Consider the following 23,412-nt stretch of genomic DNA (forward strand, 5'->3'; position numbering starts at 1 on the left):
GAAGGTGGTGTGGCATTCCTATTGCCTATAGGTGCCATCTTGAAAGAGATCAAAGATTGAAAAGGACGGGAAAGTCTGTCAGAAGGTCTAATAGAAGCAACATTAGGCTTGCTCCTATTCGAAAAGAGTGAGCATCCCAGGGGCGTTGGAACATGTTTCTCAAAATCATTCAAGTTACTCCCATACAAGTTCCCCAAGATGCTATTTTTCCATCAGCCAAAGAATAGTGCTCTTAGAGAAGCATAGCATGCAGTTGTCAAAGGTAAAGGATGAATATACCAACCCAGCCCCTTCTCCCTGTGTTGCGGTAAATGCGAACAGACCCAACAATTGGATTTGTTATAAATGGCATGTGTAGCATTCATAATGAGTAATAGTGTCATTGTGGTACCTCTGTGTGTGCTGAGAGTCTCTAGGAGATAGAGTGTGCAGATGCACAAAAGGCATAGAAACAGTGGGTACATTTTCAGTGGGTAACATATTTTCAAGCGGATGTACTTCTTCCAGATACCAGAAACCTAAGGCAATGACTATTATAAAACCAAACAACATTATTACAACACAACAATACGTTTTCGGGGCCCACGCATTTGATTGTTCGTTTTCACTGCCGGTCACAGTGTCTCTTATCTGTTCCGTATGAGTGGGAGCGGTTGCAGGCATTGTTTCTTCAAATGACTGCACCAAAGGTATTTGCTGGCAATCTCCAGACTGTGCGTCTTCTTGGTCCGTTCACAAACCCTAGCCAACCTAATCCCCTTATATACAAATGATCGGGCCAAAAAGGCAAGCCCTTTGATGATTTTCCTTGATGGCACAGCCGAACCGTGCAGTAAGTCTACTTCCTCGGACGTAGATCGTACCTTGTGATCCCTGGTACTGAATGATCTGTGAACAACCTGTTGTTACTTCCTGATGGAAGCGGCGAATGCAAAGCGAAATCAGACGCAAGATTTGGAGCAACATTTAAAGATGAAACTGTTGGAGAGTGTGGAGATGAAGTGGCTGTTTCCCTAGGCCCCACGGCTCAGGGAGAGTCTCCAACACACTCTCGATGCTGGTTGCTGCTTCGTGATCATTGGTTATAGCACTGGTGAGGGGTTCTGTGTCTTCTTTATCGTGTGGCGCAGGGTGAGTAATTCTTTTGATATGCGACGCGTGGATCCAGTGCCGTCTGCCCTCCACTCGCACAGATGTCTGTGTGACCAGAAGAACCTGGAGGGGACCCCGGCAATGAGATGCGAGGCAAGAAGTTCGCTCAAACGACTTTGTGAGGACCCAATCTCCCAGCCGTATGCTGTGACCGCGGCCCTCGTATGTCACAGGTAAAGCCTCTCGCACCTGGTGATAAATCAAATACAGATTTTTAGTTAACTGGCCACAGTAATCAGAAAGAAGTACATTCTCGACCTCACGTAAAGAACGTGGCCTTGGGATGGTCCGAATGATAGCTGGCCTACCCATGACTACCTCAAAGGGAGAGAGCCCAGTCTTAGTTTGAGGGGTCGTTCTCATGGACAATAACAAGATTGGTAAGGCGTACGGCCATCTCAGTTTGGTGTCGGCACACGTCTTGGCGAGCTTGTTCTTGACTATGCTGTTGTGTCTTTCTACTAATCCAGCACCCTGTGTGTGTCTGGCCAAATGGAACCGTTTATCGATCTGTAATCTCGCGCATATCTGCAGAATTACAGCAGCGATAAAATGTGGACCATTGTCCGACCCAATGACTCTCGGCAAACCAAATCTAGGAAAATATTCCTTCAGCATGGTTTTTGCCGTTGTCATTGCTGTGGCATCTCTGACAGGATAGGCCTCAACCCATTTGCTAAAAGTGCAGATAACCACTAGTACATATTTAAGGTTGTTACAACGCTTCATTTCAATGAAATCAAAGTGTATGACCTCAGATGGGACAGAAGGAGGACCAAAACTACCTCTAGGAGTCGATGTGCCCTTTCCCACATTATGCTGTAGACAAATCATACACCCTTGAACGAAGCGCTCAGCTACTTTAGGGATTTTATCATTTACCCACATATCTTGCAACATTTTGGTGATTTTACAAGCACAAATATGAGTGGGACCATGAGCCATAACAACCATCATAATATACTCGTCGGGCAGTAACCATTTCCCTTCAACTTTGTCCACCCAACACCCATCATCATCATCATCATCATCATCATCCAATTCTGCCAAACCCTCAGCCCATTTCTTAGATTCCTCTAATGTGGCATCGGCTTGGATATTCTTTACTGATTCGATACCCTCATCCAAAGTACAGGCATTTGTGGCTTCCCTTGAAGTATACATTTCTGAAGAGAGATCAGTGGCAGTCTGTTTGGCTATCTGGTCAGCGAAAGCGTTCCCTTTTCCTACATTATCTATAATCTTCTGATGTGCTGCACATTTCATGATCGCTAACTGAGTAGGGAGTGCAAGCGCTGAAAGTAACCGTACTATCAAGGTGCCATGCTGGATCTTAATGCCATGGGAGGTCAAGAAACCTCGTTCTGCCCAAAGTCTGCCGAAGTTATGAACCACCGCAAAGGCATACTGACTGTCAGTATATATGTTCACGGTAAACCTTTCGGAAAGTTCACAAGCTCGGGTCAATGCTATAATCTTTGCGGCCTGCGCAGAGTTATGCGTGATTCTTTTGGTTTCCACAACCGTGCTCAATGTGGTGATTGCATAAGCAGCTGTGGATGTACCATCCAGGAGTTTGAAGCAGGAGCCATCACAAAACAGCTACCCTTGTGGATTGTTAAAAGGAATGTCTCTTAGATCGATTCTGCTTTTGGTCTCTTGTTCTGTAGTGTAAAGGCAGTCATGTGACTCTTCGTCACTGCAAGCAGTACCTTGCGGAAAAGGTATAAGTTCAGCCGGATTAAGGACACAACACCTCTTTATTTGGATGTACGGTGCAAACAAGATCAATTTGTATCTCGTCAATCGTGCGGAAGTGAGGTGTTGCATTTGTGTTCTGTTTAAAAGAACATCTAGAGAGTGAGGTACCATCAGGGTTAAAGCATGGCCTAGGACCATTCCTTTGCTCTGTTTTACAGACGCAGCAGCGACTGCTCTCAAACATCTTGACAAAGCGCATGCAACAGGATCAAGGGCAGAAGAAAAGTAGCCGCACAGTCTAGTCTTCCCTCCATGTTCCTGCGTTAACACAACCAAAGCACATCCATCACATTCATGCACATACAACACAAAGGCCTTTTCATAGTTTGGTGTGCCCAAAACCGGTGCTGAGCACAATGCAGTCTTGAGCAGATCAAATTCTTGCTGGTGCTCCAAGTTCCATGGCAATGGCGAAGAAATGCCCTTCTTCGTCAAAGCCAACATTGGTTTAATCACTAAGGAGAAGTTCGGGATCCACTGCCTACAGTAAGAAGCCATTCCTATCAAGGCTCTAACTTCCTTCTGTGTATTTGGGACAGACATGCTAGAAATAATTTTTATCCGTTCAGGGGTCAACCTTCTTCCCTCCTTTGACAGGAGATAGCCTAAATAGGCGACCTTCTGGTAACAATATTGAAATTTTTTAGCTTTGTGTCCATGTTTAGCCAAATGAATGAGCAACAACACAGTGCCCTCCTTACAAGCGCTCTCTGAGTCAGCAACTAAGAGAAGATTGTCTACATACTGAAGCAGTGTACATGTAGTAGGCAACTGGAGTGTGTCGAGCTGCTCTTTCAAAGCCCTATTGTAGATGCCAGGACTTTCCGTGTAACCTTGTGGCGCACGGTTAAAGGTAAACGAGCATCCCCCTAAGGTGAACACAAACGAGTATCTACTGCCTTTATGTATTGGGATACTAAAGAAGGCGTTCTTTAGATCCACCACACTAAAGTGAGTAGCTGAAGCCGGAATCATGGTTAATATTGTTGTCACATCAGGCACAATGGGAAATTGTTGAGCACGTAAATCAATAATGATACAGAAGGGAATTGCATAATCGCCTTTTTTGTACATGGGCAAAATCGGACTATTGCACAGACTACCTGCAATTTCCTCAATCACCCCTCGATGCACAAAATCAGAGACCATGCATTTCAAAGCTTGCTCACTATCGACCGAGATTTTATACTGTGGAATACGTGGCAACTTCACTCCATGTTTCAAAATAATCTTAACAGGCTCAATTTGCAAAACACCGACATCATTATCATCAATTGCCCATAAACACTCCTGAACATCACTGAATTCCGGCGGCAAAGGTGTGGTCAAGAACTGAGAGACAAGGTTGCTGTGGTGAAATCGTCAAACGCACTCCAAGAACAATGAATTACCGCATTTAATTCCTTCAACAGATTCAACCCTAACAAATTCTCTTCGCAATCCGCGGTCAAAAGGAATGGACAGTGGTCCGTAAATGGACCCAAAGAAATAGGTATCGGCGAGGAAACGGGACAGACAACTGGTGTGCCAGAAAACCCTACAGAAACATTGGTTTGCCCTGACAGTGGAATGTTTGGAACCCGTGAATGGTCAATGGAACACTTTTGTGCCCCTGTATCTATCAAGAATAGATGTTTCCTATTTCCCACTAACCTTTCAACGTAGGGACCTTTCTGATTAACAGGAATAGGCGTTGGTTCCAAACCCTGCTTCGGGCAATTCTAGCGAACAAAATGTCATCAAAAGGAAGTTTTTCAGAGAGGTAAGCAGCAGAAGGATGATCAAAAATGTTTCTATTATCCACACTTGGTGCCTGATTGTCCTGTGAAAAAGGTTGCTGTGAATCCTTTGAAAACTGACTTCTACCAGGACCCCCTCCCCCAGGGGGGGCCTCTGGATCGTCTACCCATATTACCAAATGCGTTATTCGACCTCTGCTGGAGGATCGGCCATTGTGCACGCCAATGACCCTTTTGTCTGCAATAAGCACACTGGTTTATGTTTACAGGACCCAATGGCGCACTTCCCTGTGGAACATACTGACCCCTAAATTACGAATTACCCCCTCTAGGGCTTCTAACAATTTGCTGTAATAGAACTTTTGTCTTTAAGTCTCCTTTTCTCTTTTCAACTCTTTCTTCATTATTGACACGATTCTCATAGTACTGAGCCATATGAATACCTCTGACTGAGACTTTGCTTGCCAAGCGCTCTCGGAGGACATCATTTGTGACTGGATGTCAGGCAGCAATCCACGCACAAATTTGTCCACAAATAGTCGTTTCCCAGACTCTGTGCCTAAGTCTAGCCCACTGAAATCTGAAACAACCTGTTCGAACCGATTAAAGAATTCGGTAGCACCCTCAGACTTCCCTTGGACACAGGTAGTAAGTTTGTCTCAAATCCTCATCTTTTCAGGAATTATGACTTTCAATTTTGTAACTATTCTGTCAGACAAGTCAGTATTACCTGTGGCGGTCTCTCGCCAGCTGTCCTTTCTCTATCGAGTCTAATCAGGCAGGAGTTTGGGAAATAACAAATCAATATCACTTAAAGTGATTCTTCCTAATATCGGCAATAGATTGTTTTATGGTGTTCACTTCCTGTCTCGAGAACGGGACGTGAACAAACTGTGACACATAGTGTGCAGGAATATCTTGAGCAGCTGCACTTGTTGCAGGATCAGCCGGAATCTCAACTTTTGGGACAAATGTCGGAGGAACCTCTCTCATAGGCAACTGAGAAGTAGGCAACTCCAAACGCTTACTAAGCAACAGAGCCAGATTGAGCGCTAAAGCAGCTGAAGAAGTGTCAAATGAAAAAGCTCTCTTATAAATACTCAATAATTCTGCGGGACAACAAATCTTTCTTTTTATGCATTCATCCTGTAGGTACTCTACCATTACCTGTATCACTTGCCTCTGCATTTCTGACATATACTGACTATACGCGTCATATACTTCAACAGGAGTTATCGACGTGTCTGAGATCCACTTAATCGCATCCTTCTTACACATTCGTGTTTCCTCATTTATCAACTTATGACAAGGAGAGAACCGTTTCTGCACAAATATAGCGTCTAAACTATCACCATCTATTTCTTCATTCCTTAACCTTTCCAACTCCCTTCTATACACAAAAACCCTCTCGACATGCTCATGTACTTTCTCCACAGTATTTCTAGAAAATGCTAAAGTATTCAGATCCCTTAAACCCTTGTGGGAGATCTATATCATTTAGCCTGTTCCACATTATACATAAATGAATTCCTAATCCTTCAATAAAAACGTTTTTCTCAGGAAAATTGTCTAAGTTATAGAGTGGGGCAAGAACATCAGCTTGTTCACCCTTCTGCATGCAATGTTTAGCCCATGCAGTCAATTCATGCTTCCTCTCTGAAGACACAGTATTACGAGTTACAATTCTTGATCCCGCTCCCCGATCTACTACAAGCGGTGTAGAACCACGTGGAAGAGGGAGAGTAGGTACATTTTGTACATTCGGAAACAGAGGTGCGATCACTCGCGCAGCAGGCAAACCCACCGGACCCGTATGTAAAGACTGGAGGGGGGTGTCTGTACTTCTGCTCTCTATATGCTAGAGGAGAAGCACAGTGGACCCCAGCCAAGATTCTCTATTATTGGTAACGTAGTCGCGCAATCAAGGCCTAGCTTCTCAGGAGGTGATGCAGGCTGGTTCTTAAGTACAGTGTAGTTCCCAGGCCCCCACAAAGGAACATCCACACACTGTATTACTGAAAACACAGTCTTTATATAATTAATATTCAAGGTTATGTACACTATCACAATAGCTCACTTTGTACTCAGAAGATCAACAATGGTAAATATATACAGTTCTACAGTGGTACCACAAATATTATTAGATCTCATTAAAGTGCATCAACTATCCTATCAAAATGCCACACAGATCAATAAAGGGGAACCAACCGTAGAGAGAGGAAGGAAAGCAAGATGGTTGAACAATTAGCAGAATATTGGCCCGTACCACCAGGCACAGTTCTGTGTGGAGATCCCCCCCCCCCCCACCTGGGCAACCTGTAAAATAAAGATATAGCACAAGCCCTGTCCATATATTGATCAATAGTTTTACTCTCTCCTTTAATGTTTTTACCCCCCAATGTACCTGGTGGAGCAGAGTTCTTCGAAGACGTGTCAATGGATCCTTCTTGAGTGACTCCCTTTAAAGCAGGAGCCACGGATCGTTGAGAGGCGTCGAAGATGGTGAACTTGGCGTCGATGAGAAGTACGAGGGTGCCGAGACCACGGCGTCGATCCAGGCGGTGCTCGTCGGCGACGTCATGCAAGGATGAGGTGTGCGGGGCACCTCTGCGTTTGATAGTTCTGGACCGCAAAGAATTTCAGAAGAACTGTGGCCCGGCAAGGGTGTCGAGTCGTCGAAGTCTTTGGGCCTTCAGGTGGCGGGAAACCCACCGGTGGATTCTCCTCGGCGCGTCGGCAGCCTCGACTTTCTCCGGCAGGACAAAGCGGTCGATGGTGCGGACAAGGGAGTCCTTCGATGCAACAGTTTTAGGCAAAGGAGCGGGCGGCTCCGGTCGTCGGCGGCACGGCGTCAATCGGCCCCCTCTTCTGGGGCAACACAGCTTTGACGGGACTCCAGCGGTTACTGCGCTACTCCGAACCCTGCGCAAAGGCAATGGAATTCGACGGCTGCGATGTCCGGGTGCTTCACTTTGTTCTCCTCGGCGGTCCCGTCTCCGGTCGGCAGCCTTTCGAGGCTTTGACTTCCAGGGAGCTTCGGAGAAGGTTAGAGGTGCTCAATGGTCCCTTGGAGCACGGGAAGAGGGCACCTTACCAGGTCCTCTCTCGGATCAGTATTCGACGAATTCGGCAGCTTTCAGATCGGGTCGAAGCAAATGCAACAGCAAGTCTTCTTCTTCCAGCTGGGCGTCGAGGATCAGCAGTGTTACTCTTCAAGTGTAGACACAGCTTCTGAACAATTTCCAGTGGTGAGAGGTCCCCAGATATACTATTCTGCCTCTCATCCACACTGCTGGGTCACACTCAGCAGCCAATCATACAGAAGGGCATTCATGCAGTCAGTCAGCCAATTGGGCACCCAGTGCATTCAGGCCATCCTCCTCCCTCTCAGACACTCACAACAAGGAATGTGGATTGGGACAAGTACCCAGCCATTCAACACTACACACTGCATTCAGGCCAGTTTCGGGCAGGGCTGTCTCAGTCTTTGTGTCTCATACCAGAAACCAGACAGCCACAACAAGAAGTGCATATTGGTCACACACTCCATTCACCCAGGTCCCACCCACAGGGCGTACCCACAACATACAGTCACTGGGAAGGCTCCAGCCAGTCTGGCCTGGACTTCACAACAACACCATATATGGAACTTCCACCCAACAGTCAGTCAGGCGGAAGGGACAGAGTCAGGGCTTCCCAGGACTTTGGGAAAACAAGGTAACAGGCAATAGAAAGCAAGAGGCTACAGGGGCCATCTTGTTTCCTATCAGGAATCAACTGATTCCAATGGCAGTGCCTGGGTATCGCAAAATGGAGGATACTCGGAACAGCTGTCAAAGTCAGCATGGAGCTGCCACCAGCCCATACCCTGCTCTGTGGGTCACCCACAGGTGCCCAAAAACATACACTAGGGGCACAGGGTTGTACCCCCACCCATGGGTGCCATAAGGGTATCCCATGGGTCTGTACACCAAACCAAAAACAGGAAGAGCTGCACTGCCAGGAGTCCCACATGGACTTCTGGGCAGAAAACAATACAGAACACAAATGAAAAAGGACTACAGGACAAGGACAGGGAGGCCTTGTCCCTCCAATGCATTTCCAGCATCACACCGTAACAATAGGCAAAGGTGGAGGAGCAGGTGGGGGAGCAACGACAAGAGGAGGAACAGCTGGAGGAACATTAAAAGGAGCAAGAAGAGGAGCAGGAGGAGCTACGGGAGGAGGAATAACAGCAGAAATGGGCAAAACTGCAGGAAGAGAAACATACGGAGGTGGCGCAGTGGCACCAGGCCTTCGTTCATTTAAAAGTTTGTCAATAAGTTCATCAGATACATGAAAGTCTTTAGAAGGATACATTTTCTGGATACCAAGTGAAAAGGCCCTATCCATATTCCTAACGGACTCAGACTGTTTATTCTGGTCATATAACGACGCTTTTTCGGCATTCGTCATATGACGACGCGCATGTTTTTCTCTACTCTTAAGTTGCTGCAAAGCTTCTTTCTTCCAGTTCTGTAATACATCAAATGCTGCAGGTCTAGCCTTTTTCTTTAACAATATGGATTCAAAGTATTCAATACGAGGGATTTCAAAACTACCATTGATTGGCCACTGAAGTTCGGAAGCATGTCTAGTTTGTCAGTGCCAAATATCATGAAACACTATACTACCAATGCCGTGCTCACAGTACATAGTACACACCGGCAACCCCTCCATTGGCGCCGGTCGGCCAAATTCCAAAGATTGTCTGTCACTGTGGAATAATGCCCTGAAGCAGGTAGACAATTTCCCAGGCATATCAGAATACTGATGTTACCTGATCAATAATTGTACTCGCGAGTGCAATGCGCCAAAACAAATTATCAGGATACTTAAGAATCGGGTCACGACTCACCTGATCAAATCCTAAGGAGGTCCGATCGGATTTCAAAGTTCTAACTAAGGTCCCACGTGGTTGGTGATTTCGGCAAATCTGCCCGCCTCGATATATGGACCGTCGTCAAGATGCCGTCTCGGACCACAGGCTCACCGTCCAGGGATCAGATCGTGCAGCGCTGTTGAGGTGTCGCTTCTTATCCAAGAAAGGGGCCCCCTTTTACACTGTCCGATCCCGGTCCGATAGCCGCGTCAACCTTCAACAAGGTGGCATCAATCTTGAGGGTCCCTATTTGGGCGCCATCTGTAAAAGCAAAAGGAAATATCGAGGCTGAGTACCCCAAAAGGAAATACACCAAACACGGGCTATAAAGATTCACAGATCTTTCTTTATTCTATAAGTGTACAGTTTACAAAGAAACAAAGTATCAGATAGCTATCTGGCCCTCAGTACATCACAGCGAATACCAGCCCTTTCGGTGTGAGAAGTGAGCGGTACTGGACATCTAAACAGTTCTGCTTTTTATACATTTCCAATCATAATGTCCAGCCCCCCTACAAGTTGATAATACTCGGTCTAGGGTTTGTGCCGAGTTCACTTCTAGTTTGTCCAACTATATGCATGTGGATCATCTTCAGTTTACACACTCCCTAACAAATCACAATGGCAACAGTGTATTCTTGGATCTTACAATAAGCCTTAACACATGTCCTATACAATGTAGTTCAACAAGTGTCCACGTTCAATATTTAGATAGCATTGTGGTTGATGTATGTCCACGGATTGGACTTGTTGGCGCAGGTTATCCTCTGTCTACAAGTCAGACATGGGGCAAGGTCTCTTTACTCAACCCAAACATTCGGCCAACAGACAGTTTAGACATTAACTTGTGCACAAAGGTCAGGACGGCTCAGTTACAAGCGGAAAACACTGTCCACCATTTTAGAACACAGAGTTACTTTGGAGTGGAAATCAGAATGGCGGATGGACCTAAAATGGCTGCTAAGTCGATCTAAGATCGGAACTTTGTAACGCGGATTTCTTCGCAGAGCGACTGGGCTTAGGCCAATATATACAGAAAAGGATGCACAATATGATATCCCGTTTGACAAATAGCTCCCAGCTCCCCTCAATTTCGAACCCTGAATTGCATAAAGTGAAGAGAACCAAATAACCTGAGGGGACAAACGAAGAATAACGAAGGAAAGTCCTGAGAAGGATATATTGGGACTATTAAGAGGCTGTGTTACACAGGAGAAAAAGTATGAACATCTGGGGAAGAAAAGCGAACACCCCCTGGGATCAAACCCTTTAAAAATAACAGACTTTGTTTTGATGAGAATAGGAACCTCCTTTTCTTGTATAGCAAAGTTATTATCCACAAGGGTGAAAGAAATCCAAGAGGAAGGGAAAAAAAAAATCTTTTTAAGTCCAGACATTTGAGATCTTGTACGCACCTAACTTCTGTTGTTAATTCAAAGCAACGCCAATAACTGTTATTCATGAACCAAGAAGGCAGCGAAGAATACAGGGGAAGGGGAAAACCCTCTGGAGCAAGGATCCTCGAAAGAGTCTTTGCTGGAGTTGTATATATTATTTGTCACCATTCCTTTGAACATTTGCAAAATACTCAATGCTAAATACATTATGTTTTTCACTTTAGAATTAATTTGTATAGAGTGTGAGGGTCAGAATAGTACTTTGGACACAGGACTGTTTTGTTTTGGACATTCTGATACTGACGCATTAGTTTTAAGTTTAGGCAGGGAAGCTCCACTAGTGCAGGGACAGCGAGGACTTTCCCCAACCGCTTATATGTTCTAATAAAAGTTTTTAGCCAAAACCGTATCTAAAATGTGTCTCATTCCTGATGCCTCACATTTCCTTGAGGCATAGTGTGCAAGCCCATATAAATCCAGCCATGTTTCCTCACACTGCCAGCTCTGAATGTCAAATCAAGATTCCAGAGCCAATGGGAAGGACAGGCCAGAAGTAATACAGCATTTTGTGATTTTTCCCAGCAGGTGCCTGCTGCATGGCGAGTTTCGTAGGAGCCCTGCCCCTTCCTCGCTATGCTAGTGGTTGAGTTCAGATAGACCCCTCCTCCAGAACGCAGGTTGACGCAAACCAGTCTTTCTTTGCTCAATTATGTTTTTTTCACTGTTTAGTGGCCACAGAGTGGAATGTGGGCTGGTAAAACCGGCCATTTGGCCCTAGGAATCCTCCACCAAGACAGAGTTGGATATCTTTATAAATTTCTTTCCTTCCCAGGAATTATTGCTTGGTGGGAATACTTAATATTTATTTAATGTAATAGCTCTATGTACTTTGCATCGTGATAACTATTTTCTGACATTTCTGTTTTGCAGGCAAAGTTTGCAGGGGAGAAACACAAAGGTTGCAGTTGTGTTAATACAAAAGAAAACACCATTACCTCCAGGTACGTCAATGATCATTTAAATAGAGCTAAATTGTAACATGTCTCAAGTATCTTGCCACACTGTTTATTGGTAGTCAAGGCACCTGAAAACCAAAGGGTGACATAAGCTCCCGCCAACCAGTGCCTCTTGCTCATTTGTAGTAGCTAATTTTGTTTTGCACACAGTTGACCATTTCCCACACCTCTTCATAGGTACTTGCTTGGCCTATATTGAATCGCATGCATGTGCGAGCATGTTCTAGTCTTCCCTTAACTTCAACTGCATCAGCTTTCTGCAATGTCACTTTAGTGATTTCAGAGTGTCTGTGGTCACGTGGATATCATTCATTATGCCCCTAAGGTACATCGTATCCTAGCGCTTTGAAGTTACATGTGTCATTTAGCACTGTACGAAACCCCCATATAAAAGTGACATCAGTGACGGAGGTGTCTGAATTATTCATGTTACCCCTTTTCCCTGACATTATTGGATCATCTTACATTTTTGGTTTCAACCAAATCACCTGACATTGCATGAACGGTTATTTTAATCTTTACAGACATTTTCAAAGTATAAAGTGTTGCACATTTGTTTCTTCAAATTATTGTTGCTATTTGCTATTAAGATATCTTTAAGAATTAAACGCTTATTTTTCAGATCTTTGTGTGATCTGTAGGTTTTGATTCCATTTAGGTCTATCCAGTCTTTGTTTTTCAGGTGCTGATTAAATGAAAACACAATTGAATTGAGTGATAACTGCATTTAATTGTTCTTTGTAAAGCACTGCTCACAGAGTTCTTCCTTTATGGGACGTTCCCAACTTATTTGACATGTGACTCCTGGAAAGGTCCCTAAGGAGAGGAAGGCATTCTTAATACACTTGCTGTGAGGCAGCTGTATGATGTAAGCAGGAGCAGTCAGCAACAGCAGTATCAACCAAAGATGGAATCCCATCCTCTTTTCCGATCCAGTGCAGTTGAGAAGCAAGACCCTCTCCTGAGGTACTACCGGATGTCTGAAACCTAGGCAATCCAAAGTGAAGAGGTGTAGACGATCTCTCTTCTTGGTGTGGAAAAACAAGGGAGACAGAAACTCCCATGTATCTGTAGAATCAAACCAAGATGTTGTTCAGGGTGACCAGTGAAGTATCTGTAAGAAAGCAGTTCACACCATCTAAAGCATGAGAGGGCGTGAAGAGAAGGATATCTGAGTACAATGAAAACAGTGAGGGATAGCCTGAAGACCCTACCGATAATCAAGGTTCAATAAACCTTTACAAATATCAAATAATTCGTTTTAGTAGAAGTATGTAAAAAAGTAACCCAAGATAAAAACAAATCCTTATAAAAGTAAAAATCAATAGTGTCAGCAATTTCAAAATGACATTTTCGAAGTGTATAACAGAAGTAACAATATCACATTTAAAATGGGAAATTCGAAGCTCATGGCGAGGATAGTAACAGTTCATTTTCAATGTGTATGAGCAAGCTCACCAATGCAAAACTAAGCGGCCTATGATGACCTAACATCATTCTGTCCCAGAGTATATGAAGACAGTCCTCATAATTGATGGTGAAAAATTTCATTAGTAAGTACGTGCAGATTGTTTTAAAGTCAGGACACTCAAGAACAAGATGTGTCAGTTTCCTTCTTTTCAGTGCAAGGTGAGAATCGACAATTTGGTACTTCGTTAGTTTTATCGATTGTTTGCCAATACAGAATTCTTTCTTTAGTGTGGTACTGGTTAAATTTAAACCTCATAACGTTTTCGATGTATATTACTTGAAAATACCTCCTAGATATTGACATTGAGGAAGACGTTTTCTTGAGTATTTTGCATATTCTGTATAAGAGGAGTCTTTCAACTCAAAGTTTGTTTTAATTCAATCATATTCAAACAATTTATTTTGTACATAAGATGATCTAGTTATTAACTCTGTTTCATTAATATCTAGGGTTGCCATTGTATTTAGGATCCCGTCTTGAAATGTTTTCATAGTACGCGTGCTATTTTGTAGTAGCATAACTTGAAACCCAGCATATAGGGAGTGCTATCATTTTAGAGTAGGCCGTAAGATCGCGCCATTTTTTTCTAAATGAAAGCGAAATAAGTTCTAGCTTGTGGCGAATATTACAGTTAGGAATCGCCAACGAGATCTGCAGTACAGATTTCCAAAAACATCCCTGCATTCTGTCCAAGATGTTAGTCATGTTGAAAAGACAGGCATCCAATGTATAGAGAAGAACACTTTCTACCTTGAGACTCCAAAAATCAAGGAGCGGTATTAGTGAGAATTTACAGTATTTACCGTATATGATTTTGGCTTAAGAGAGAAGCGGTCTGATTTTAATATTACGTTTTTCATGCCACATTTTGATGGAAAAATTGTTATATGATACCCAAGGTAGATAGTTACAGTCACAAGTGGTATAAAGGTGTTGGCAATAGTCCATTTATAAGGTTTACATTTTTGTTTGTTGTTAAAAACCATTATGCAAGTTTTAGTGGCATTTAGAGTCAAGTTATGTTGCTTGGCAAATTGCTCAAAGAGATGGAGTTTATGTTGAAGACCTACCGGAGTGAGGTCAAACAAAATTACGTCGTCTGCGAAGGCCAACCATTGTATGCGCAAAGGACCCAACTTTATAGCAAAAAGATTTGTGTTATGCCATGTCCTGTCCAAGTCACTCATGTAAAGGTTAAAGAGACAAGCGGCCAAATTACAGCCTTGTTTAAGACCCATTTCAGTGTTTATTTGCTGTGGTATCACCCTCACTCTTAACCCTGAGCCTGTAAGAAGTGTCCGTACGCAGGCAAATGATCCAATAGATTAATGGTCCAGGTATACCCATTTCATACAGCTTTTGCTAGAGCAGATTCCTGATTACATTGTTAAAAGCCGATGCGATGTCTATAAAAGCCATATGTATGGGACATGAGTCCTTGTGTTTAGATTCAGCAATCAGTGGTGTTCAAAATAGTACTCATTTGCCTGCGAAAGCCAAATTTCGAATATAGTGAATGCTCTGCAATGTACTTTTCCAAGTCACACAGAATGAGAATAGCAAAAACCTTAGCCTCAGTGTCAATAAGAAAGATCGGATGGTAATTTGCAGGATTTTTCGGGTCTCCCTTTTTGAAAATAGGGATAATTGAAGTAGCCCAGGTGTGAGGGATGTTGCCAGATGGTATTATAAGATCGAATTTGGGTTTTTAAGATAGTAGCCCATAAGGTCGGATCTGTTTTGAAAATACATGGCGGGATACCGTCGGGTCCAGCTGATCGAGAGGTTGTTAGTTTTGTAATCGCCCATTCTACATCCTTGTTGGACCACTTAAGGGCACTCATTGTTGTAGTGAAAGGAAATTGAAATCGACAATTCTTAAAGTTATCTGGAATGGTATATTTGGCAGAGATATATCGAATCCATGTTTTGTTGTCGATAATATTGCATGCGATCGGTTCTGGCGTCTTAGTCTGCTTTTGAATCGTAGGTACAGATAGATTTTATCAACGAGCAATTCAAGTTATTGTAATCTGGTTGATCGTGCCATCGTAGTTCTATTTTTGTACCTTTTGGAGTAGCAATTTACATTGTATTAGGTAAGATTCAATAGGAAGTTGCTTATTTTTTAAATGCCTTAGGTTACGATTTTTCTCACGTTTCAGGTGTTTACATCCTGGATCTAAAGGATGAGAGAAGTTCGTATTGGATACCCTATACTTCGCACCATTTTCGACAATCTCATCCTTAACAATCTGTGATACATGTGCTTCATATTGGATTATGGAAGCAGGAGTTATATCAAGGATCCTTAAATTTAGATTCAGTGCCACTGAGACACGAGACGCCAGTACCTTTCATAAACCTGGGTTCCAACGCAAGGAAGTTTTCTGTCGGTGAATTTCAGGTAGTTTTGTGATGGAAACATTATTTAAAGGACAATAACCCATGTCAATACGAAGTGTCGGAGGTGTATGGTCAATAAGGTGCGTTGGTTGGAAGTCTATACTATGGACCGGTGGTATTAGTTCCCGTGAGAGAAAAAATAGTCTATCAAAGATTCCTGATCACCCCTTTTCCATGAGTGCTGCTGGCCTAATGGATTGCACTAAAGAAATATAAAAGCCCAGTCATCGAAATATTCAGTCCATCGCTTCCCATGTTTGAAAGCATAGGAGTCAGGACGTGATAAGATGTTAATGGGGTTGATCATCGTTGAAGAACATGCAGAATTAAAATCAAGCCCTCCAATCAATGCAAAGTCGTCGATCCCAGTATGAATGAATTCAAAACATTGATCAAGTTCATCAAACATTTGGTCAAGTGTTAGATTTAACGGATTCCAGTATAGATTTACCAGTAATAAAGTTTTATATTTCGATTGGGGCATGAGAAGCGAGATAACAAGAATATTGGATGATTTCCATATTGTTATGGATTTGAGGGATATGTTGGTATTGATGGCAATGGCCAGCCCTCCAGAGGGACGACCCGCATTTCTTCTGGTAGCCAAAACAGAATGTGTAAAATAACCTTCAAGTAAGAGTTTGTTGATCTGCATGATCTCTTGAATAAACAATATGTGAGGAAAGTCAGCAGGGAGAGTTAGAGATGGCCACCCTTGGAGATTATTGAAGCCACAAGTATTCAAGTGGTGAGTTTCAATTCCGATTGCGAGGATTGCTAATGCAATTCAGAAGATTTGGTATTGTTAAGAATAGTTCTTAAAAGTGGCTCCACCCAAAGTGTGTGTTTATTTTTTCCAAATAATGCCATTAGGTTAGAAATGCATGCTTGCTGGTCATTGGGTGTGGATTAGAGTCTGTAATTTGGTTAGACATATTCGCAATGACAGGTAATGAATATTGGACAAACTCCTGTGTATTTCTTTCATCTCCAAAGGTGTATAACTCAAAGCCCAGGTCTTGGAACTCATGTCTATAAGCCCAGATAAGTTTGAGAACGTTCGCTGAGGACAGATAATAGATCATCCTATAGTCATTCACCCTGTGTAAGGAAACTCTCTCTAAGTCACTATTAGTCAAAATGTGTACTTGTGGAATTTCTCCTCTTGGTGCCCAATTTCTCTGCATTGCCCGCCAACCTTATGATGTTGAAACCAGACGAAGTTAAGTTCGCGCCATTATTAATTGGGTTTTTGACTTTCTGTTGGAGGTGTTTAAGATACTGATTGTCTGTTAGTGGGGGGGATCACAGTTCCCCGATACAGCTGTTAAGGTTCATTGCCCAGAGTCATCCTGCCCAGAGTCATCCTTCAGGATAGATCCTATCTGTATTCTATCAGTGGCTATGGCAGATTGATCTGTTACCGTTGGTAAGAAATTTATCAAAGAGGCTTCTTTGAGGATAACATTGTGATTGCACATGTGCCAAGAATTTGGCTGCGCTGGAGGCAGTGAATCGAGTTATTTTGGATATTACTAAGATCATCAGTTTCAGTAGGTACTTTGATGTTAGTGTGGGGAGTTATGCGATATCACTGGTGCATCGACTGGGATATAGCGATGCTTAGTAGCTCCATTTATGGTGATAACATTTTGTTTTTCAGGAGGTAAATCATCATTCGAAGGTCAAGACCCTGGTACACTGACGGCAGCATAAGACTTGCGGTTATAATTATGGAGGGCACCATGGGTAGCAGTTCCACATTGCTGCATACAGATTGTTCAGATGTCATGTTCCGTTGTGTGGATGTGCATTTCCTCCCTTCACTGAGGAAATCATTTTTTAGGTTGGTTTGTGCGCCAACATGGGAAATGTTAGTATCCATGCAATCCGCATGAATTGGTTGGGACAATTTAGTGCATTTAGCATCTTGTTGTTCTGAAACTATTGGACTGTCTAGTTTTACAACTTTTTCAAGGTAGTTGGCAGAGTTAAGATTGAGAAGAAGAGCTGCTTGACTTTCCTCAGATAGCTGCTCTACATCAATCGGAGCTTCGTCGTTAGGATTTTTATTGGAGCTATCAGCAGCAGCTCCATTAGATTTAGAAGGAGGGAGTGTTTCCTTAGGTCGTTTTTCCCTGCCCAATGGGATAGCGCCTTTTGGATTCAGGGGAGCTCCCTTTCTTGTTTATTTTCCCTGCTCTTTTCAACGCACGCTGGACATTTTATTTGGTGCGTTGTGACATAAAAGTATCTTTATTTTGTACTGGAACTTGATTAGGTTGGTCACTTGCGAGTGCCTGCATTGCGTCTACCAGCGGAATTGAACTGTCGGGCAACTCAGCCTTCATTAGAGGAACTCGAGGCCTAACTACAATGTCCGCGGGAGGTGAGCAGTTTTTTACTGCCTGCACAGCTATACTGAGCTCTTTTAATAATTCATTGGTGTACGATAGCTGCGCCAAAGAACTGTATTGTGTTCAGCAGCAGTCTTTTCTGCAGCTTTGCTCAGCTCGTTCAACAGTTTTCCGTATTCAATAGCTGAACCTTAGGGGCTCCATTCTGATCAACTGAAATCATTTTGGTAGTACTCCCATATTGAGCAGGAGGGAACATATTGGCCTCTTTGGGAGAATATCGTGTGGATTTTTCACAAGGCGGCTTAGTGTCATAGGCGTTACTAGAAGGTAAACATGCTGCCTTATGGATGTCCCAAGCGAAGAAGTAACCTTCAAGTTTGTCTATTTGTGATGTAACACGTTTCAAAGTAGACTTAATGTCCCGTAATTCAAGGTGAGTGAGATCATGTCCCTTGTCCAACAAATCCAGAATACGTATTATTACTGGGAAAGCGGAGGGTCTGTCATCACTAGAGTTATGTGAAAGATTACAATTCGGTCGTGGGGATTTGGAAGCAGATTTTCCTAAATTGGTGATCTGTTCAGGCGAGAAGCAAAAGTAGTCTGTTACACTTATTACAACTGTAAAGTTGTTGGCTGATAAGGGAGGGATCCGGTTTCATTGTGAGCTTATGTAGTCCATCTGCCCCTCTCCTAGTTTTCAGTGCAGACGGGACCAATCGTTCCTCACGTGGAACTAGAGGCGTAAGCAAACCAATAGAAAGGCGTTCTTGTTTGTCAAGAGCTCCAATTGCCTCCGGTCCAACTGAAACAGAGCGATTATTGCAGGCACTAGGTTGAGGTGACTTCGTTGCAATCAAACTCTTTAATTGCTCTGCCAACATCTGATTGCCTTTGGGAGAATCTAACGCCCGATCAGAAGTAGGTTGAACAAGCCTAACATATTCGGAAGTGTTAGAGTCGTGTATTAGGGTGACATGATGTAAAGAACAATGAAATTTATCAGAAACATCCGCTTTGAGACCGTTAGTTGTACTTGGTTCTCAAAGTTTTGTGTGCAAAGGCACCCCGTCCAGCGGGATCATAGCATTGTCCATGACACTCATGTCGATGTCTGAGTAGGACGAATTGCCAGCGCATATCAGTGAGTCAATGTTGTTAGCAGTAATAGTGGACAACATTGTATCATTGAAGCAGCCACTGCGCAGAACGTTGGCCATCGTGACTAGGTAACACTTCCAATATAATATTATACTAAGTCGGAGTGTGTTAAATTTAGTAATATTGATACTGTGAAGTCTGAGTGGGGGGAGTATGCCAAAGAGTATGTGGAAAAAAGATTACAATACTGCCAGCCACCAGCCAACCTCCCGGCCAAACAGCACACTTGGCGACACTTGGATCCGCGCGCAGGATGCGCATGCGTGTCTGCTTTAAGGTGCGTGTGGGTGCTGGAAGCGGAAGGGGGCGTGTCTAAGACACTAGTTGAATCTGAAACAGTAGAAAGGCAATGTATTAGAAAAGGAAGATTCAATGCAGCATGGGTACGTCAGGAAGGGGGCGGGAGCTCAAAGCAGGGAGGGGACGAGCACTAAACCCAGCACAAACTCACTACATGAGTTGTGCAAGTCCAACCCAGCCCACACTGGAACCCGCCCACTATTACTTCACAAACACAATTTGAGAAACAGGTTGCGAGAATATTTACTCTGGTAAAGGTAGTCCACAGTTCGTAGTAGCAGAGTTTCACCTGCTAATTAAAGTAAGTGCTTCCTCTTGCGCATAGAGTCCACAGCTACGCAGAGTAGAATAGGCAGAAAAGTCTGTATCCAGAGTGAGGTGCAAACGCCAAACCGCACACTTAGCGACACTTGGAGGCTAAAGGCACTGTGGCAAAGCAGCTTTGCCAGTGAAATCTGTTTTTGTTCTACCATTGACCATTCTAGATCAATTTTCAAGGAGAAAGATACTAAATGGATGGCTAGCCGGTGGTGCTCCCAATGCTAATTCTTCTTCAGAGTCTATTGCATCCTGGTGAAATCCGTCAACTAATTTCATGTTAAAACCTCCTACAATAATGATGTAATTAGATCAGGCTCATGCTTTTAGCTTTCAAGCAATGTTCTTTAAGTTTAGTCTAAGCACTCAATGGAGCCTGTTTAGAAGTCGCATTATAGAAATGATTTCCAAGATAAGATTTCCGATCAAGGGTAGTTCTACAAAGTGTAAGGATTTCATTAAAAAAATAAATCCCCTCATTAACTACATGTGGGATGGAAGAGGAAGGAAATGTTGCAAAACCACTTGAATTCCTCCCATGCTCCTTAGGAGTGTCCTTTTCTTCATATAAAACCCAACCATCAAGACATGGAGTGTGTTATATACATACGTACACTGCACCATGCCGTGCAGGCCAACAGGATGGAATGTATAGAGTGGAAGTGGGATGCAGGTGGGAGTTGTAGGTGTGGAAGGTTGAGAGCGAAAGTCAGTTGGAGATGGGCCAGAGGAGAGGTGAACTTCGTTACACTGTACCTTGAAACTAAATAAATATAACTTAAAGAGCATCCAGTCTTATACTGGCGACGAGGATGGGATGTTTAGGGTGTGATGAGTCATCCAAGGGTTGGTATAATTCCAGGCATGGGTGCAGGTCTGGAGGTGTGAGTGTTGGCGATGAAGATAAAATAAAGATTCCTAGGTGGGTCAGAAAAGGGGATTCCAGGTTTTCTGAGCCCGAGTTGGTTGTAAAGGATTATGGAAATACTGTGAAGCTAGAAGTGGGTGGGGAGAGTTGCGAGGGTTGGTAATGTTTAAGCTGTTGTAACATCTCTGGTGTTACTCCACTCAGTATCATCTTCAAGCAATCTGCAAGTGTTTAGTTATGGTGTTTTGTTGTTTTTTCCCTTTTCCCCACCTCCTCTGGCCATGTGTTCAATGGAAAGGAAATGTTATATACATACGTACATTGCACCAGGCCTGCAGGATGGAATGTATAGAGTGGGAGTTCTAGGTGTGGAAGGTTGAGAGTGAAAGTCAGTTGGCGAGGGGGCCAAAGGAGAGGTGAACTGTAGTCATGTTACGCTGTACCTTGAAACTAAATAAATAAGTTAATCTACCTAAAAGAACATCCAGCCGTATTATAGAGTGCACTTTGAACATGTTTCATGAAATAACAATAGATCATATTTCTAATGAAGTTTAGCCAGGCCTTATTCTCTGCTTTATACTCTTTCCTGCACATTTAATGATATAATTGATGCACCCAAACCATGATCTTTCAGTTAAATATCATTAGCCCTAGATCTTTCAAGGTAAATCAACAGAGGCACATCACCATTTCTGATTGCAAATCTTTACCCAAAATATTGCCTTCCAATACGGTAAGCCGCATTCCAACCTTGAAATACCCATTTTTGATTGTAGACATCATCCAAAGGATTATGCAGAATGTAATCCTTTTGATAAAAAGACTGGCCTTTGACAGATTAAGCTCCACTTGTGAATCATTACTAACTTTTTTCCTGATAGTCAATCTTGTTTATTTAGACTTCACAATGGATCAAATCTATTTTGGATTGGGATTAATAATGTGTAGGCTTAAACTGGTTGTTTATCTGGATGATTAGATTACTCCTCCTTTACCCACTGCTAGGACAGGATTCAATGTTGGGGGTTCTGAAGTTTCATTTTATGGATCCCCTACTCTTTTCGCAATTTAGCCTTTGGTTTTGGGGTTTTCTAGTTTGTTTTGATAGTCAGGGGGACTCTTACTGAAGTCCCCCTGCTGCTACATCCCTTTTCACTCTGAGTATATTGTCTGTGACAAATTGTGGTATTATGTCACTCCTCCCCAGTGGGGAGTAGCTTGAGTCTCTCAGACAAGCAGTCACAGGACCCACCTCTAGGCATACCCGTCTCGCTCAAGGTGATTACAGCAAAACAAAAGAGTTTGATGGCTGGAAGGTTTAGAATTAATCCTAACCTATGGCATTTGTCTGGGCAACCCTGCAGACCATCGTCCTTCGCATGACAGGCCATTACAAAAGGGGGCAGACCATATGCATACATGGTCTCGTGTAGAAGGGATGTGACCAATCATTTTGGACTGAACTGCCCCTTTTGGGGTAGGACTCTCTGCATATGGTTGCAGAGAGTCTGTTGCTAGGCAGATGTGATGACAAGTGGTTTTCCAGGACTGGACAACCACTGGCTGTTTGAATGGTGCAGCTCCTTACGATTGTTGGGCCTGGACTTGCTCTCATACTGAATCTTGGGTAAAAGGGGGACTCCTGCGACTGTTCGGCAGATCATCATTGGAACCAAGACTTCTACGAAGAAGAGCGGCCAGCTGTCAATGCGAAGACTACACCTACAGTTGACGAGCATCGACTCCAGTTTTCTCCTGGTGAAGCCATGCTCCTCTGCCCTGATCTCAAAAAGGCCTTTGTTGATGCCTGGTGCAGTGGGAACAACCAGTCTTGATCCGTGCTCAAGGATCAGTGCCTGCTGAGCTTCCGGAAATGCCCCTGGACCAACCAGTAGGGGTTAGGGGGGCGGGGGGGATCTCCCCCTTAGGGAAGAAGGAAAGAATTCCCTCAATTTGTCACATTTCCCTGTTCACTATAATGGGGTGGCCTCCCAAAATCTTCCCACCAGGGCTGATTTTGGAAATCCATCTTAACGGTTCCAACCTATTATGGTGAACAGGAAAGACGCCACCGTCTAGCTAAATCCAATTAAGGTTGGTAGCAGAGCGGTAAGGCTATCCACACAGAAAATTGGCAATGATTACAGTTGCACAGGTAAGTACACAAATATACGATGATTTGTTAGTCCTTTAAAATGCACAATAAGCAATGGAACCTCCAAACAAATATTGTCACACACTTACTATAAAAACATATACCGATTCACCCTTAGCAGAAGATAGAAAAGCATATAATTGAAAACCAGTGCAATATAGGAAAGTAGTCGGAGGCATAAAACACAGTAGAAATACTTTAGAGCAACACTAAGATAATTCCCTAGCACTTAGTGTGAGAAACCAGAAGGCGTCTCACCTACTAGTCCCTGGGGATCTGTCATCCAGGTGGCCAGGACACAGCCATCAATTTTGGACCCAGTTCCTGGGGGTAGACCAGTGAGGGAGGATCACCAGGATGAGGGGTCTTCGGGGAGTGGGATAC

The 23,412-nt window shown here is 43.4% G+C and overlaps 1 protein-coding gene across 2 annotated transcripts in view; it reads left to right on the top strand.

Annotated features, from left to right (window-relative positions):
* Positions 1–23,412, top strand: part of TRAPPC11 (trafficking protein particle complex subunit 11) — a 1,974,021-nt gene that overhangs the window by 47,332 nt on the left and 1,903,277 nt on the right. For both annotated transcript variants that reach the window (XM_069631477.1, XM_069631476.1), the window contains exon 4: positions 11,901–11,971. In XM_069631477.1, the coding sequence (XP_069487578.1) occupies positions 11,901–11,971 (71 nt within the window). The remainder of the gene's footprint in view (positions 1–11,900; positions 11,972–23,412) is intronic.

This window comes from Ambystoma mexicanum, chromosome 6q (genome assembly GCF_040938575.1).
Source record: "Ambystoma mexicanum isolate Mex_15411 chromosome 6q, UKY_AmexF1_1, whole genome shotgun sequence".
Taxonomy (NCBI): domain Eukaryota; kingdom Metazoa; phylum Chordata; class Amphibia; order Caudata; family Ambystomatidae; genus Ambystoma; species Ambystoma mexicanum.